We start from the raw sequence: 15,281 nt of genomic DNA on the forward strand, positions 1-15,281 counted from the left end.
CCATGTGCAAAACTTGGATAAAGAACATTTTATACCTCGTGACTGGCAATGTTCAGAGATGTGAATCAGTTTTCCCTTTTATTTGCAATCCATATATATATATATATATATATATATATTTTTTTTTTTTTTTGAAACAAAGTTTTGCTCTTGTTGCCTAGGCTGGAGTGCAATGGCGCGATCCCAGCTCACTGCAACCTCTGCCTCCCGGGTTCAAGTGATTCTCCTGCCTCAGCCTCCCGAGTAGCTGGGATTACAGGCATGCGCCACAATGCCAGGCTAATTTTGTATTTTTAGTAGAGACAGGGTTTCTCCATGTTGGTCAAGCTGGTCTCGAGCTCTCGACCTCAGGTGATCCGCCCACCTTGGCCTCCCAAAGTACTGGGATTACAGGCGAGAGCCACCGTGCCCTGCCTTGCAATCTGTATTTGAAAAACAGCTGCAGTATATATGTTAGGAACATTGAGTTTTAAGAGCGGAATATTTTATTTATTTATTTATTTTTTTGAGAAAGAGTCTCACTCTGTCGGCCAGGAAGAGTGCAGTGGCACAATCTCAGCACACTGCAACCTCCGTCTCCCAGGCTCAAGCAATTCTCCTGCCTCAGCCTCCCGAGTAGCTGGGATTACAGGCATGTGCCACTACACCCGGCTAATTTTTGTATTTTTATTAGAGACGGGGTTTCACCATGTTGGCCAGGCTGGTCTCAAATTCCTGAGCTCAGGTAATCTGCCTGCCTCAGCCTCCCAAAGTGCTGGGATTACAGGCATAAGCCACTGCTCTCGGCCAAGTGTGGAATTTTTTTTTAATTGAAAGAGACATTAGATACGATCTAATTCAACCCTTTTTATAGGTGAGAAAACTAAAAGTTTATAGAAACTGGTGTGAAACTCAGACCTCCCAGTACCCACCCTTCATTGCTTTTTCCAGAATGCCATGGGGCCTCCGTGTGTGTGTGTTTATATTTGGTCAGACATCTTCTTACACTCCTGGGCTAAGCAGCAAGCAATAACTCATTAATTTTTGACATCTACGTTTCTGACTTAAAAATGCTTTTAATGCTACTGATATTTAATCAGTACCTATCAGATGACTGCTCTCATATTTCAAATCTGGAATTACAGATAGAAGACATTCAGAAAAGAGAACTTGTCCCTTCTCTTTAAAGAATTATTAAAAAGTACAGATAAGTTTGACAAAATTACAATTCATCTATCTTTAGACATTTTAGTCTCAGGCATGCCTAATATGCCCCCCCAAATATAAAATTACTAATCAAGACACATGGTCCCGCGGTTCTAGATGTTTGGTACATTACCATTATTTGCCTAATGGTAAGAGAAGTTGTGCTTCTAGAACACGTGAAAAATGAAGTGTTTCTTTTGGTAAGGCATTCCAAGGATATCCTATCTAGTTTCTTGAAATTTCTGTGCTTAATTAGAAAATTAAAAATAACTCACTTTTATTACAGATGGAATTGTCATTACAGAAAACCAAAAACAAACAAAAAAAGAAAACTGAACAAATAATTTATATTTGACGTTTTGATGACATTTCAATGCAGAGGAAGGGACATTTTAATTTAAATGCTTTCACAATTTTGCCATACTTTCACAGTTCAATTCCACTCCTGTTTGCAACTAAAAAACCCAAACACTAAAAAAAAAAAAAAAAAATCACATTAATCAGAATTTAAGGAGTCACTTAGTAAAACTATGTTTTAGGAATCTGTACAATAAACATGAAATCAGTCACCTGACCACTCCCCACCCTCAGCCCATTCCACAAACCCATCTTCCCACCCCTTCTCCTACGCATTGAGCCTTCAGAAATACCCCTTCTCAATGCGGTTCCTTCTAAAAAGGAGAGGCGGGAGAGTCAGGGTGGAGAAGGCGGCTCCAACCAGATTTTGCGTCCAGAAAGCCAAAAGCTTCTAGGCCTGACATTTACGGCGGGTTTGTGCCCGAGGAGCACAGCTGGTCTACACGGGCCCGCCCCGTAGACACCCTACTCCTCGGTGAGCTGCGGTTTAACTTCCTTATAGCAGGTTGACAGTGCAGGCCCCACCGTTTGGAGGGGAAGGCGGCGCCCCAACTGGTGTTTTTCCAGGAAGTGCTCCAAGAATGGAGAGGAGAGGGGAAAGGGGAAAGGGGAAGGCCAGGCGATGGGCGTTTCATTCATTGCTTCTTTCTCCCCCTCCCCTCCTTCGCTCCCCCCAGACTTTCCCCTTTTCCCAGTCCGAGTTTGACGTCGGTCTCCTGGATACCAGGCAGCCAATCGCCTGGTTGCGAAGGGACCAGCGCGGCCAATCAGGCGTCGTTGCTACCTGCGAGTAATATTTTTAGCTGAAAGGGACGCTCGATTCCACTCCCGATGTAATTTCGTGTATTTCTCTGGGGCAGGTTGTGAAAAAAGCACTTACCCGCCCCCCACCACGAGTCCCTCTCTTACCCCACTCCCTAGGTACCCGCACATATTTCAGCCGAGAATGATCTTAAACGCGCTTTACAAGCAGGCACCGCGTTTATTCTGTGCACCTGCGATCCAGCAAGCCCTAGAAATGCACACAAGCGTGTGTGTGTAGACATGGACACAGATACATACGCAGTTTGGCCTCGTGTCGCCACACTGGGCACGGCGTGGGCTGGGACATTTGGAATAAACGGATCCGAGTCGCAGCCGGGGTCGCACCGGGAGGCCTGAGGCTGCGGAAGCAGTTAAACTGCCGGCGGGGCGGGAGCTGTGGCGGCCTCCCTTCCCCACCCCCAGCCTGGCTCCACGGCTTTGGGTTCTGCAGCTGCCACTCTCTGGGTGGCGGTTGGCCTAGGCCTTGGGGTGATTAATATTCAATTAATTGGGTGCACAAGTCCCGGTCACAGTTTGCCCTTTCTCTACCCCGCCCCTGGGGTGGGCTGGAGGCCGATTTGGTAGCTATTCCACGAGCAGGATCCTCCTTGGCCGCAGACCCCCGCGGAGAGGGCACTTTCTGGGTACCCTTGCCGCTCCTCCAGCCCGGGTTCTCCTGAGCCGCTTCGCCACCAGCTTCGTCCCCCTCCCCCTCTGCCCGGCGCTCTCCGCCTAAACCGGGCGTCAGCGCCCTACCCCACCCCTTTCTCTCTCATTGGCACGTCTACCCCCACAGTCCTTTTCCAGACGTTCTCTTCATTCCGTCCCCAGTGCTCCGATCGTCGGTTCATTGGCCCTCCTGGAGCCCGGAGGGTGCGGCTTCCCCACCCCTGCGTCCACCGCGCGTCCGGACAGGGGCAGGCGGGACTTGGCCAATGGCGTCGGGGGGCAGGGCAGGGGCGGAGCCGGCCGGCGGGGGACCGGGGTGCGGGGCGGGGAGCGCAGGGAATGGCTGCGCAGCCGGAGCTGTGTGACGCGGGGCGAGCGCGCGCACCCCGACGGAGGGGATGGGGGCGGGGAGGAGGCCATAAAACGAGAGGCGGGGCGCGCGCCGCGGCAGAAGGAGCGAAGCTCTGGCCCGGCGTGGAGCGGGCGCACTACGGGGACGCTGGGCCGGGCACCGAGCTGTGTAGAGAAGTGAGCGCGCTCGTCTGACCCCCGTGCCCGCCACCCCGAGCCACCAACGGCGATCTCCCAAGGCCCGCCCGAGGCCTCTGTCTTCTGTCCTCAGCCCCGCAGCGGCGACGTCTTGCACTCGGCGAGCTCGCCGCTCCCGACCCTCCCGCGCCCCCGCCCTGCCGCGCTGCTCCCCGCCCAGCCGCGGGTCTGTGGTCCAAGCCGCCCCGAAGCAGCCCGTAAGTATCTCGGGGCGCCGGGCGGGGTCGGCGAGGAGACGGGAGCCCCGGGCCCAGGCGGCGCAGGAGGGGCTGCAGCGGCGTCGAGCCGTGGGCCCTCGGGAGCTCGGGGACGGCGGGGTCGCGGCCCTGGGCGCCGAGGGGGCAGCGCCGGGACTCGAGGGGAGCGGCTTCGAGGGGCCGCCGGCGCGTCGGGCTCCTCCTGGGCAGTTGACCGGGGACGGGCGGCCCGGGGCGAGCTGACGGGAATTGGGGGGTTGGGGCACCCGGAGGAGCGACGAGCTCGCGGTGGAACGCTGGGGTTCGAGGGGCCGGTGGCCGCGAGGCTGAAAATGGTGCCGGGGAACCGGTGCTCCCCCAGGCTCTGGCCGGGTCCCAGGAGCCCGGGGCGGGGGCCACGGGGCGGGGAGCGGCGGGTCGGGTTACGGCGGGGGAGGGGAGCGGCTGACCCGGCGCCCCGACCTGCTCGGTGCTGGGTGTCCAGCCGGGAGAGGTTGCTCTTCCATTTCCCGGGCCTTCCTCCTCCTTCTCCGAGGAGGCTCGTACTCTCTTCCTCCTCCACCTCCACCTCCTCTTGCTGTTGCTGCTGCTGTAGCGCTTGGGCTCCGAGGGCTGTGAGCAGAAATCTAATGAGATCTAACTGGCTGTTTATGTAATTCTTCACACTCCTGCCTGTCTTAAGGCGTTGCTTTGTAACTACCTTCCATCGAGCCTGAATTTCGCTCGGCTGCACCTTCAAGCAATCGGGCTTAATCAGCTGCGTCTGCCGGCACTCAGGCTTTTGACTTGGGAAGTGTTTGTAGTTTGGGGGCAGCCAGAGATTCTTTTTCCCTTTGTCACCACGAATATGGAAAATAGAACAGACGAATTAAGACCAACTTGATTTTTAAACGTCCTTTTAAATCAACTTCAGTGTGCAAATAGATCCCTTTCGCAAATATCTTCTGTTTGCCCTTGATCTTTTCTTATCCCCACCCAGTGCTGATCCAGCAAACGTTTAAAGGTCGACCTTACCATACTTGCCTCTCCGGCTGTTACCGTGAGAGGGAGGGAGGGACCGACGGAGGTTTTTTTAAATCAGACTAAAACTCAGAAACCCTGGCCATAAACAGAATAATCAATAGTTTTAATTTGTGTCGTTGCTTTTGTTATACTTGCTGCCGAATAGGTATTTCCAGATTTAGAAAAATACACATTGAAAACAAAAGGCCCAGAGAAGCTGGATTTTATTATATTGTATGCTCTTAGTATACTTAAGGCCGAAACTATATAGAATAATTTGGTTCATAATTATTTACTAGGATGAAATTCATTTAGTACTCAGTGTCTTTAATTTTAGCATCATGTACTATGGAAATTAAATTGATCTTCCTAACTTACCAAATTTTTAAATGTCAATGACAGAGCAGATTTAAACAGTATATATCCAAAGTAAACTAAAACGTGGATTCACTTCTAAGTTGGTGAATAACAATAAAAATTACTACCTAAAAGTGGCATCTATATATATGGGGGTGGGGGGAGGATGCTGAGTACAATAAATATTCTTGCGAGAATTGAGGGGAGAAGAACACATGTTCTAGAGATTTTTCTTCTTAGAACTCTATTCAGAAACAGGTTTTTAAAAGCATTATTTCATTTGTAAATCTACATTTTTCTGTGTGATTTTAAACTTTAATAAACGATTTTCTATTTTATGTTTATTTTGTGCTAGTAACAGTTTTCAGGCTTTCTGTCCTGGTAGACATTTTTCTTTTTATCCTTAGCAGACTAACACAGGATATTAGACATTTAGAAAGGTGAAATTACTTTGGGTGGGGGGAAGGTGATGGGACTTATATTACATTTATCTTATTTGGATATGTTTGCTTTTGTTTTAAGGAACAAGATCACTCAAGGTGAAGGATAATCTACTAATACCAGCACTTTGAATGAAAATTTGTTTCTCTGCCACAAACTGAACATCTTTTTTTTTTTTTTTTTTTTTTTTGGTGGGGGAGTTGAAACCTAATTTTGTGGCGTAGCAGCTATGCAGCTTGAAATCCAAGTAGCACTAAATTTTATTATTTCGTATTTGTACAATAAGCTTCCCAGGAGACGTGTCAACATTTTTGGTGAAGAACTTGAAAGACTTCTTAAGAAGAAATATGAAGGGCACTGGTATCCTGAAAAGCCATACAAAGGATCGGGGTTTAGATGTATACACATAGGGGAGAAAGTGGACCCAGTGATTGAACAAGCATCCAAAGAGAGTGGTTTGGACATTGATGATGTTCGTGGCAATCTGCCACAGGATCTTAGTGTTTGGATCGACCCATTTGAGGTTTCTTACCAAATTGGTGAAAAGGGACCAGTGAAGGTGCTTTACGTGGATGATAATAATGAAAATGGATGTGAGTTGGATAAGGAGATCAAAAACAGCTTTAACCCAGAGGCCCAGGTTTTTATGCCCATAAGTGACCCAGCCTCATCAGTGTCCAGCTCTCCATCGCCTCCTTTTGGTCACTCTGCTGCTGTAAGCCCTACCTTCATGCCCCGGTCCACTCAGCCTTTAACCTTTACCACTGCCACTTTTGCTGCCACCAAGTTCGGCTCTACCAAAATGAAGAATAGTGGCCGTAGCAACAAGGTTGCACGTACTTCTCCTATCAACCTCGGCTTGAATGTGAATGACCTCTTGAAGCAGAAAGCCATCTCTTCCTCAATGCACTCTCTGTATGGGCTTGGCTTGGGTAGCCAGCAGCAGCCACAGCAACAGCAGCAGCCAGCCCAGCCGCCACCGCCACCACCACCACCACAGCAGCAACAACAGCAGAAAACCTCTGCTCTTTCTCCTAATGCCAAGGAATTTATTTTTCCTAATATGCAGGGTCAAGGTAGTAGTACCAATGGAATGTTCCCAGGTGACAGCCCCCTTAACCTCAGTCCTCTCCAGTACAGTAATGCCTTTGATGTGTTTGCGGCCTATGGAGGCCTCAATGAGAAGTCTTTTGTAGATGGCTTGAATTTTAGCTTAAATAACATGCAGTATTCTAACCAGCAATTCCAGCCTGTTATGGCTAACTAAAAAAAAAAAAAATGTATGGTACAAGTTAAAATGCACGGGCCCAAGGGGGATTTTTTTTTTTTCACCTCCTTGAGAATTTTTTTTTTTAAGCTTATAGTAAGGATACATTCAAGCTTGGTTAAAAAAATAATAATAAAACATGCATCATTTTTCATTTGCCAACCAAGCACAAAGTTATTTTATACTGACTGTATATTTTAAAGTATACTCTCAGATATGGCCTCTTACAGTATTTAAGATATAGCAAGGACATGGCTGATTTTTTTTTTTATAAAAATTGGCACTAATAAGTGGGTTTATTGGTCTTTTCTAATTGTATAATTTAATTTAGTACAAAGTTTGTAAAATATCAGAGGATATATATATATTGTTTCTACGACATGGTATTGCATTTATATCTTTTTACTACAGTGATCTGTGACAGCAGCAGCTTCATGTTGTATTTTTTTTACTGAAATTGTAAAATATCCATCTTAAAGACATCAACTATTCTAAAAATTGTGTACAGGATATTCCTTTAGTGGTGGAATTAAAATGTACGAATATTTGCTTTTTCAAAAAAATGTATTTTCTGTTAAAAGTTTAAAGATTTTTGCTATATATTATGGAAGAAAAATGTAATCGTAAATATTAATTTTGTACCTATATTGTGCAATACTTGAAAAAAACGGTATAAAAGTATTTTGAGTCAGTGTCTTACATGTTAAGAGGGACTGAAATAGTTTATATTAAGTTTGTATTAAAATTCTTTAAAATTAAAAACGCCTATTGTGGTCTTTGTTTTTAAGTGTTTTCTAAAGATCGACCTCTGGAGTTATGTTGTAAATGCTAATGATGGAAAAAGGCCTGACTCATTGAGTCACAAAGGAGTAATGGAAAGCATTTGCTCTACTAATGCACCAGATCGTGTTTGCCACATAAAAAATGCTATCAAAACTATAGCCTGACCAGTGCTTGGGACAACTTTATTTTTTAACAGCCCTCTTCAGTCCGCATTTGCATACCCCATGATAGATAGAGATGGTATGGTAAGGTTAGCTATACAGCAAGTTTCAAAATATGCTGACATGGAGGAGTCAGGGGATAAGATGAAATTCCTTCATGTAATCTGAGATGATTTATTTGAAATTTATATGGAGAGAGCATTGGGTCAGTTTTCTGTTTTTGCTCAGGAAACTTGCTTGGACAAAACGGCTGACTGAACTTTAAAAAGAAAAATTTACATCACTTTACTAATCTTTAAAGTTTAGCCATTGCATGTAGCTAGAGAACTTATGGTCAAAATCTATTCACAGCTGGACAGATTGTTAGATGTTCGTATTTTCATTTTCCCAGCAAAAACGCTTATGTATTTAATTTTTTGCAAGTGGGTACCCAACCTGCTGGTTTGAAGGATTTAGAGATATTGACAATGTATCAAATTGGAGTGGCTTGGTGAGGATGGAGTTTTTTAAAACTGAAGAGCTGGAGGGAAGAACACTAAATGAGTCATTTCACTAAATGTCAATTGATACAGTATTGGCATAGTATTGGTGAGAAAGCTGTCTTAAAAAACTTTATATGTACTTTTATAGTAAGAAACCAGCACTGCCTGGGTTACCAGTGAAATAAATTTGGTCTCATGAGCTTTTTGGACACTAGTCTACAAAAGCCTTTTGTTATTTACCCATGCAGTGTAGAGCAATAAAAAGTTTTAAGGAAACAAGCACTGGAAATAACAGAGCTAAGCTGTTTGTCAGCTCCATGGTGAGGCTTTTTGTTCTTCAGGGGACAGAATGAGGCTATGAAGAAGTATTGGAATAATGGGTGCAAGCAGCAGAGATCTGGTCTGCCAACACTTAACCACTTACATGCTTTTGTGATCACGAAGTTTGAAGAGCTGTAAGAACAATCTGGGTAATGACTTTAAGCACTAGTTTCTGCTACAGACTGATAAAGTTATGTTTGGGAGAAAACTCTACTTATAAATGAAGGCTCAAGTATAATGTGCTTTTTCTGAAAATCATAAGGCAGCTGGACAGAACATAATAGAATTTATTTTTTTTTGAGACAGAGTCTCTTGCTGTTGTCACCCAGGCTGGAGTGCAGTGGCACCGTCTCGGCTCACTGCAACCTCCACCTCCCAGGTTCAAGTGATTCTCCTGCCTCAACATCCCGAGTAGCTGAGACTACAGGCGCCCGCCACCATGCTGGCTAATTTTTGTATTTTTAGTAGAGGCAGGGTTTCACCATGTTGACCAGGCTGGTCTCGAACTCCTGACCTCAAGTGAGCTGCCTGCCTTGGCCTCCCAAAGTGCTCTGATTACAGGCGTGAGCCATTGCGCCTGGTCAACAATAGAATTTGAAACTGTCTGGAGCACAAATATATTCATTTTATTTTGAGACAAGGTCTCACTCTGTCACCCAGGCTGGAGTGCAATGGGGCCATCTTGGCTTACTGCAACCTCCACTAAAGCGATTCTCCTGTCTCACCCTCCTGAATAGCTGGGATTATAGGTGCGTGCCACCGTTCCCTGCTAATTTTTGTATTTTTTGTACAGGCAGGGTTTTGCCACGTTGCCTAGACTGGTCTCAAACTCCTGAACTAAGGTGATCCGCCTGCCTTGGTCTCCCAAAATGCTGAGATTACAGGCGTGAGCCACCACACCCAGCCAAGCACTAATATATTCAGATTTTAAATACTGAGGTTAACATAAGCATGAATATCTGTTTCAGATCTTAAGGATATATGTATTGACAAAAATCTTAGGGAAATTTCATCTTGGTACATATGTTTGACACCAGAGAATGATTAACTCAAAATGTGATCTTGATTGGTTTTATTAAAACTTGAACTTGGTGTCCTTGAGAACTTCATCTTTTTTTTTTTTTAGAGAGTCTCGCTCTGTTGCCAGGCTGGAGTGCAGTGGTGAAATCTTGGCTCCCTGCAACCTCTGCCTCTCGGGGTCAAGTGATTCTCCTGCCTCAGCCTCCCAAGTAGCTGGGACTACAGACGCGCGCCACCACGTCCAGCTAATTTTTATATTTTTAGTAGAGACGAGATGGGGTTGGCCAGGATGGTCTCGATCTCCTGATCTCATGATCCTCCTGCTTCGGCCTCCCAAAGTGCTGGGATTACAGGCGTGAGTCAACGCATCTGGCGAGGACTTCATAATTTTTTAAAAAATGAACAAAGGCCCTGTTTACATGCCCTTTTTGTTCATTAGGAATGGGAATTTTTTAAAAGGTGCTTTTGCCTAGCACATCGGAGAAAAGCTTACATCTTAGTCCCAAGTCATTTTCTCCCCAAGGTGCCATCATGCTTTTGACTTTCTGTGGGGAGACTGTTTCGGTTGACAATTTGATGAATTCATTATTTTCATAGGCCTTTCCCATTTTTTTGACTCCTATAATTACAGATACTGTAGCAGCCTCTGAATACCCTGAGTGTCCAAAATGTTGCCTTACAGATTTCATAGCTCATGGATGAGTAAGGAATATTATACCAAAAAATAGCTTTCTAAGTTTAGTGTATTCGTTTTCTGCCCTGCCTTGTCTTTTCTGAAATCAGGTACATTGTGAAATCTCCTTTTCACCTATAATAGATGGCAAATGTAAATATAGGCCTTCTTCAAAATGCCTCCTTAAAGATAACAATATATACTGTGATTAGTTAACTTAGCTTTTGAAGGTGAAACTAAAGGTGCTCTGAGTTTAAAATGTTTTTCCAGGGCAGGTGCTGTGGCTCATACCTGTAATCCCAGCACTTTGGGAGGCCGAGGCAGGTGGATCACTTGAGGTCAGGAGTTTGAGACCAGCCTGGCCAACATGGTGAAACCCATCTCTACTAAAAACACAAAATTAGCCAGGTGTGGTGGCGTGCACCTGTAGTCCCAGCTACAGGCTGGGAGGGTGAGGCAGGAGAATCACATGAACCCAGAGGCGGAGGTTGCAGTGAGCCAAGATTGCGCCACTGCCTTCCAACCCGGGTGACAAGAGCGAAACTCAGTCTCAAAAAAAAAAAAAAATAATGTTTTTCCAATTGGGTGTAAATTTCGTTCCCATATACATGTCTGGGATTTTAATTGAGAGACTTAACAAATCTTCAGGACTTCGATTATTTTAAAATAAGTCACCGTAACACAGAAAGAAACAAAGTATGTCTCATTGGACATACTTAAGCTAATGAAGTAAAATGCCAGTTGGTAGACCTTCCTTTATATCTTTTCCCTACACAAACAGAAAATAGCATAGGCATGGTACATCAGATACGTACCCTTGCTTGACTGGAAATGCATGCTTTCGTCAGATGCTGGGTAACAACTCTAGTGCAAGAACAGATACAAGAAAAACAGAAGACAAGTATGTAAAATGGTCACTGCTGAATAAAACCCATTGCATTGTTTAGTATACCAATCAGTTGATGCTTAATCAGTTTGGCCCAGGAGGTCATTTGAGATCAGAGTGCTTTAGTTTTTGTGGTATATTAGGAAGATTATATCTTGTAGTTTAAAGTATTTAGGATCAATTATCTGTGGGCATACAATTGGAAAATTAGCACATTTTCCAATTGCATGCCCAGTTTGAAACCATTTTTGAGTGGCTTATGTAAACATGTAGTTGGAGCCATTTTTTAAAATCTTTTAAATCAGGAAATAAACATATAGCACTTACTATGTGTCAAGTGTAGTTCTAACCCAGTTTATAGACTGGGTCAGGGGGAGGGGGATGGGACTGAGGCACAGAAAGCTTCAATGACCCAAGATTGCATGGCCAATACATGGCAGACTAGCGATTCAAATGCAGGTAGTGGTTCCAGAGTTCACGCTCTTAAGCACTATGCTTTGTTCCCTCAGATTAGTTGCTATTCTGACATGAAGTCAGGGTAATAACACCATTTTTGATGTATTAGCTACGTAATTTGCAGAATCTTTACAAAAGTGTTAATGAGAGGGGTCTAGTGGAAGGCTGTTAACCATGCTCAGAATATGCCATGATGATATTTTGAGTGAGACTTTATATTTCCATTGGTCATAAACTGAACTCATAGGCAATAGGGAAACGTTTTTAGAAATCATTGTTATATCATTGCTCTAGTTTTTTTTTTTTTTTTTTTTTTTTTGAGATGGAGTCTTGCTCTGTTGTCCAGGCTGGAGTGCAGTGGCACAATCTCGGCTAACTGCAACCTCCACCTCCCTGGTTCAAGTGATTCTCCTGTCTCAGCCTCCTGAGTAGCTGGGATTACAGGTGCACACCACCACACCCAGCTAATTTTTGTATTTTTAGTAGAGACAGGGTTTCACTATGTTGGCCAGGCTGGTCTCGAACTCCTGACCTCAGGTCATCGGTCTGCCTCGGCCTCCCAAAGTGCTGGGATTATAGGTGTGAGCCACCACACCTAGCAATGCTCTAGTTTTGTTGGTTTTCATAATTCAGTCGTATAAATTACATCTCTTTTCAGAACCACTGGATGATTCCCTGACTGTATATTTAGTGGCCAGTTACAAGTAAAGTTGTAACCATTAACCTCCTGTGGCTATTTTCACAACCATTCCTTGTCTCTGCTTATTGATAAGCACTCTAAAGAAAGGCCAAGGCTGGGTGCGGTGGCTCACGCCTGTAATCCCAGCACTTTGGGAGGCCGAGGCGGGCGGATCACGAGGTCAGGAGATCGAGACCAACCTGGCTAACACGGTGAAACCCCATCTCACTAAAAATACAAAAAATTTAGCCGGGCGTGGTGGCAGGCGCCTGTAGTCCCAACTACTCGGGAGGCTGAGGCAGGAGAATGGAGTGAACCCGGGAGGCGGAGCTTGCAGTGAGCCGAGATCGTGCCACTGCACTCCAGCCTGGGTGACAAAGCAAGACTCCATCTCAAAAATGAAATAAAATAAAAGCCAAGTGACCTACCTTCAAACAATGTGTTTCTAGTACCTATGATTTGTTTTTAAATTACTTTGAAAAGCTAACTTAAAGATTTCTGTACGTATAGATATTGTGATTAATGGTCTTTTTACTTTTATTTCAAAACATTAAAACTTTTTTTTAAATTTTAGTTTTTAAAGTAGAGTTGGGGTCTCACCATGTTGCCCAGGCTGGTTTTGAACTCCCAGGCTCAAGTGATCCACCCACCTTGGCCTCCCAAAGTGCTGGAATTACAGGCGGGAGCCATCGTAACCAGCCTATTTTAAAACATTAAAGAAACAAATTGACTTCTCATTTCAAACTCGTTCTGAAAACCTTTCTTGAAAAAAAAAAACAATTTGGTTTAAAATAAAAAGTCATATTTTAGAAGCATGAGCTATTGTGGACAAGCTTACAAACCTTTGATTGTTGCTATTAGTTTTGAATATGTTTGCACAGTAAAAAGAAAAGCCCATTTTAAAAATGGCTCAGGGCCAGGCGCGGTGGCTCACGCCTGTAATCCCAGCACTTTGGGAGGCCGAGGCGGGCGGATCACGAGGTCAGGAGATCGAGCCCATCCTGGCTAATACACGGTGAAACCCCGTCTCTACTAAAAATACAAAAAATTAGCCAGGGGTGGTGGCGGGCACCTGTAGTCCCAGCTGCTCGGGAGGCTGAGCCAGGAGATTGGCGTGAACCCGGGAGGCGGAGCTTGCAGTGAGCCGAGATTGCGCCATTGCACTCTAGCCTGGGCGACAGAGCAAGACTGCATCTCAAAAAAAAAAAAAAGAAAAAAAAGGCTCAGGAGAATTTCTGTAGTTTCTATGTGGATTAAATCCTGTTATACTAAATACTATTTACATTGTTGGGTTAGTTGACATTTGATTGGAGCAAATATTGCTGACCCCTTAGATGAGCTTTAGGTGGTTTAGATTGGGCTGAAAGTCTTATTAATGGAATTTGACTCGTAAGTATTAATAGTAAAACCTATATTAACCATTTCTCAGTATTTGAAGTTTTAAGATTTTATGTCTTAGAGGACTCGGTTTGTATATATAGTCTGTTAGTGAGAACTTTGAGATCATCTCACAATTAGGCAAAACTTAGACGAAAACATTTAATCAACAGGCAGTCCCTGTCTAGTGGCTAAGTGAAACTATAGGTCTAAATTCCTTGCTTAATTGTATTAAGTCATTTGATTCAGATGGCTCAGTTTATTCATCTGCAAAATGAGTACAGTGATACCAATATGCTTCCTTGAGGAGCTATGAGAACTAATCATTTGCTATTAAGAGTTGTCAGTGAACTAATAGAACATGTGTCCATAGGGGCTCACAGTATTTAGAAGCCATAAAGTCCAGAATTCTAGCCATGTTCGCTGCCCTTTGAAATCAGGAAAGTAAATGAAGATTATAACTGCCTTCTTATATGAACATTTTGCTGTCAGTTATTTGCGTCAACAGAAAATTGAAATTCTACAGTAATATTCTAAAACCTCATGTTTCATAAAATAAATATAATTATTTTCATAAAAATAAATATCACGGAGTTTGTATTTCTAGTTTTGAGGCACTGAAGGAAACCAGTGCATTCTTTTTCATACAATAGGCAAGTTGATTAAAACCCAGTATACTAGTCGACATTTCCTTTTGGGAGCAGCCATAAGTGTTTGCTAAGTTAAAATGTCCTTGCTGTTGTGAAAAATATTGACATAGTTGTTCTTATTTAAACAACATTGCCTGAGGAATAGTAGTTAAAATGTAGCTTGGTGGTGGATACGTCATATGGATAATGGTGCTAGCTTTATTTTAGTGCAGGTAGAAAAGAAGAGGAGGTTTGCTTTACCAAAGGGAAAAACATAGAGGACTTGGAAGGAAAAACACATTCCGTCTGGCATTATGAGTACTTACTTCACTGATAAAATATGACCAGTGTGCAGTACAGAGAACAGGTGTAAAATATTTTTAGACAAACCTTGGCATATACCGTAGGTCACATCCCTTCTGCCTATACACTCTTCAAGTGTTTCAGAAATAATTGTGGAAAAACCACATTGACAAAATGAGCTAGACATTGATTTTATGTGGGGTTTGTTTGGTTTTTTTTTTTTTTTTTTTTTTTTTTTGCACTGAATGTTAAACATAAACTTCCTTCCCAGCCATCAGGTTGCAGCTATTTTTAAACTCTGGTTCTCCACATGCCCTTCTACAGCTCTTGAGGTCTTTTTTTCCTCTTTCTTAGTGCTAGTGAGAAAGCTGGAAAATTATGTTGCACACTCTTTTGGAGTGTGAAGTCTGACTTAAAACAATTTCGTGCTTCTTTTAGGCCAGAAAGAAAGAGTGTCAAGAATGGACATGGCATCAGTCTAGCTTGTTTTCTAGCAAATGGTGAGTATAAGTAGATAACTTCTGGATACTGATAGAAAGGAATACTATCAGTATCATATCAGTATGGTTTAAGAAATGGAATTATTGGCCGGGTGCGGTGGCTCATGCCTGTAATCCCAGCACTTTGGGAGGCTGAGGCAGGCGGATCATGAGGTCAGGAGTTTGAGACCAGCCTGACCGATA

The 15,281-nt window shown here is 44.0% G+C and overlaps 1 protein-coding gene across 1 annotated transcript; it reads left to right on the forward strand.

Annotated features, from left to right (window-relative positions):
- The first annotated feature begins 3,089 nt into the window (after nucleotides 1-3,089).
- Nucleotides 3,090-7,590, forward strand: TOB1 (transducer of ERBB2, 1). Its single transcript, XM_054460072.2, has 2 exons — nucleotides 3,090-3,761; nucleotides 5,643-7,590. Exon 2 carries the CDS (start codon nucleotides 5,791-5,793, stop codon nucleotides 6,826-6,828), a length of 1,038 nt encoding a protein of 345 aa, XP_054316047.1. The 5' UTR covers nucleotides 3,090-3,761; nucleotides 5,643-5,790; the 3' UTR covers nucleotides 6,829-7,590.
- Nucleotides 7,591-15,281: the final 7,691 nt, after the last annotated feature.

The sequence above is a fragment of the Pongo pygmaeus genome, chromosome 19 (genome assembly GCF_028885625.2).
Source record: "Pongo pygmaeus isolate AG05252 chromosome 19, NHGRI_mPonPyg2-v2.0_pri, whole genome shotgun sequence".
Classification (NCBI taxonomy): Eukaryota; Metazoa; Chordata; class Mammalia; order Primates; family Hominidae; genus Pongo; species Pongo pygmaeus.

Excerpts from the sequence above, each read along its gene's own strand:
- TOB1 (XM_054460072.2), top strand. The coding sequence starts at position 5,791 with ATGCAGCTTGAAATCCAAGTAGCACTAAATTTTATTATTTCGTATTTG.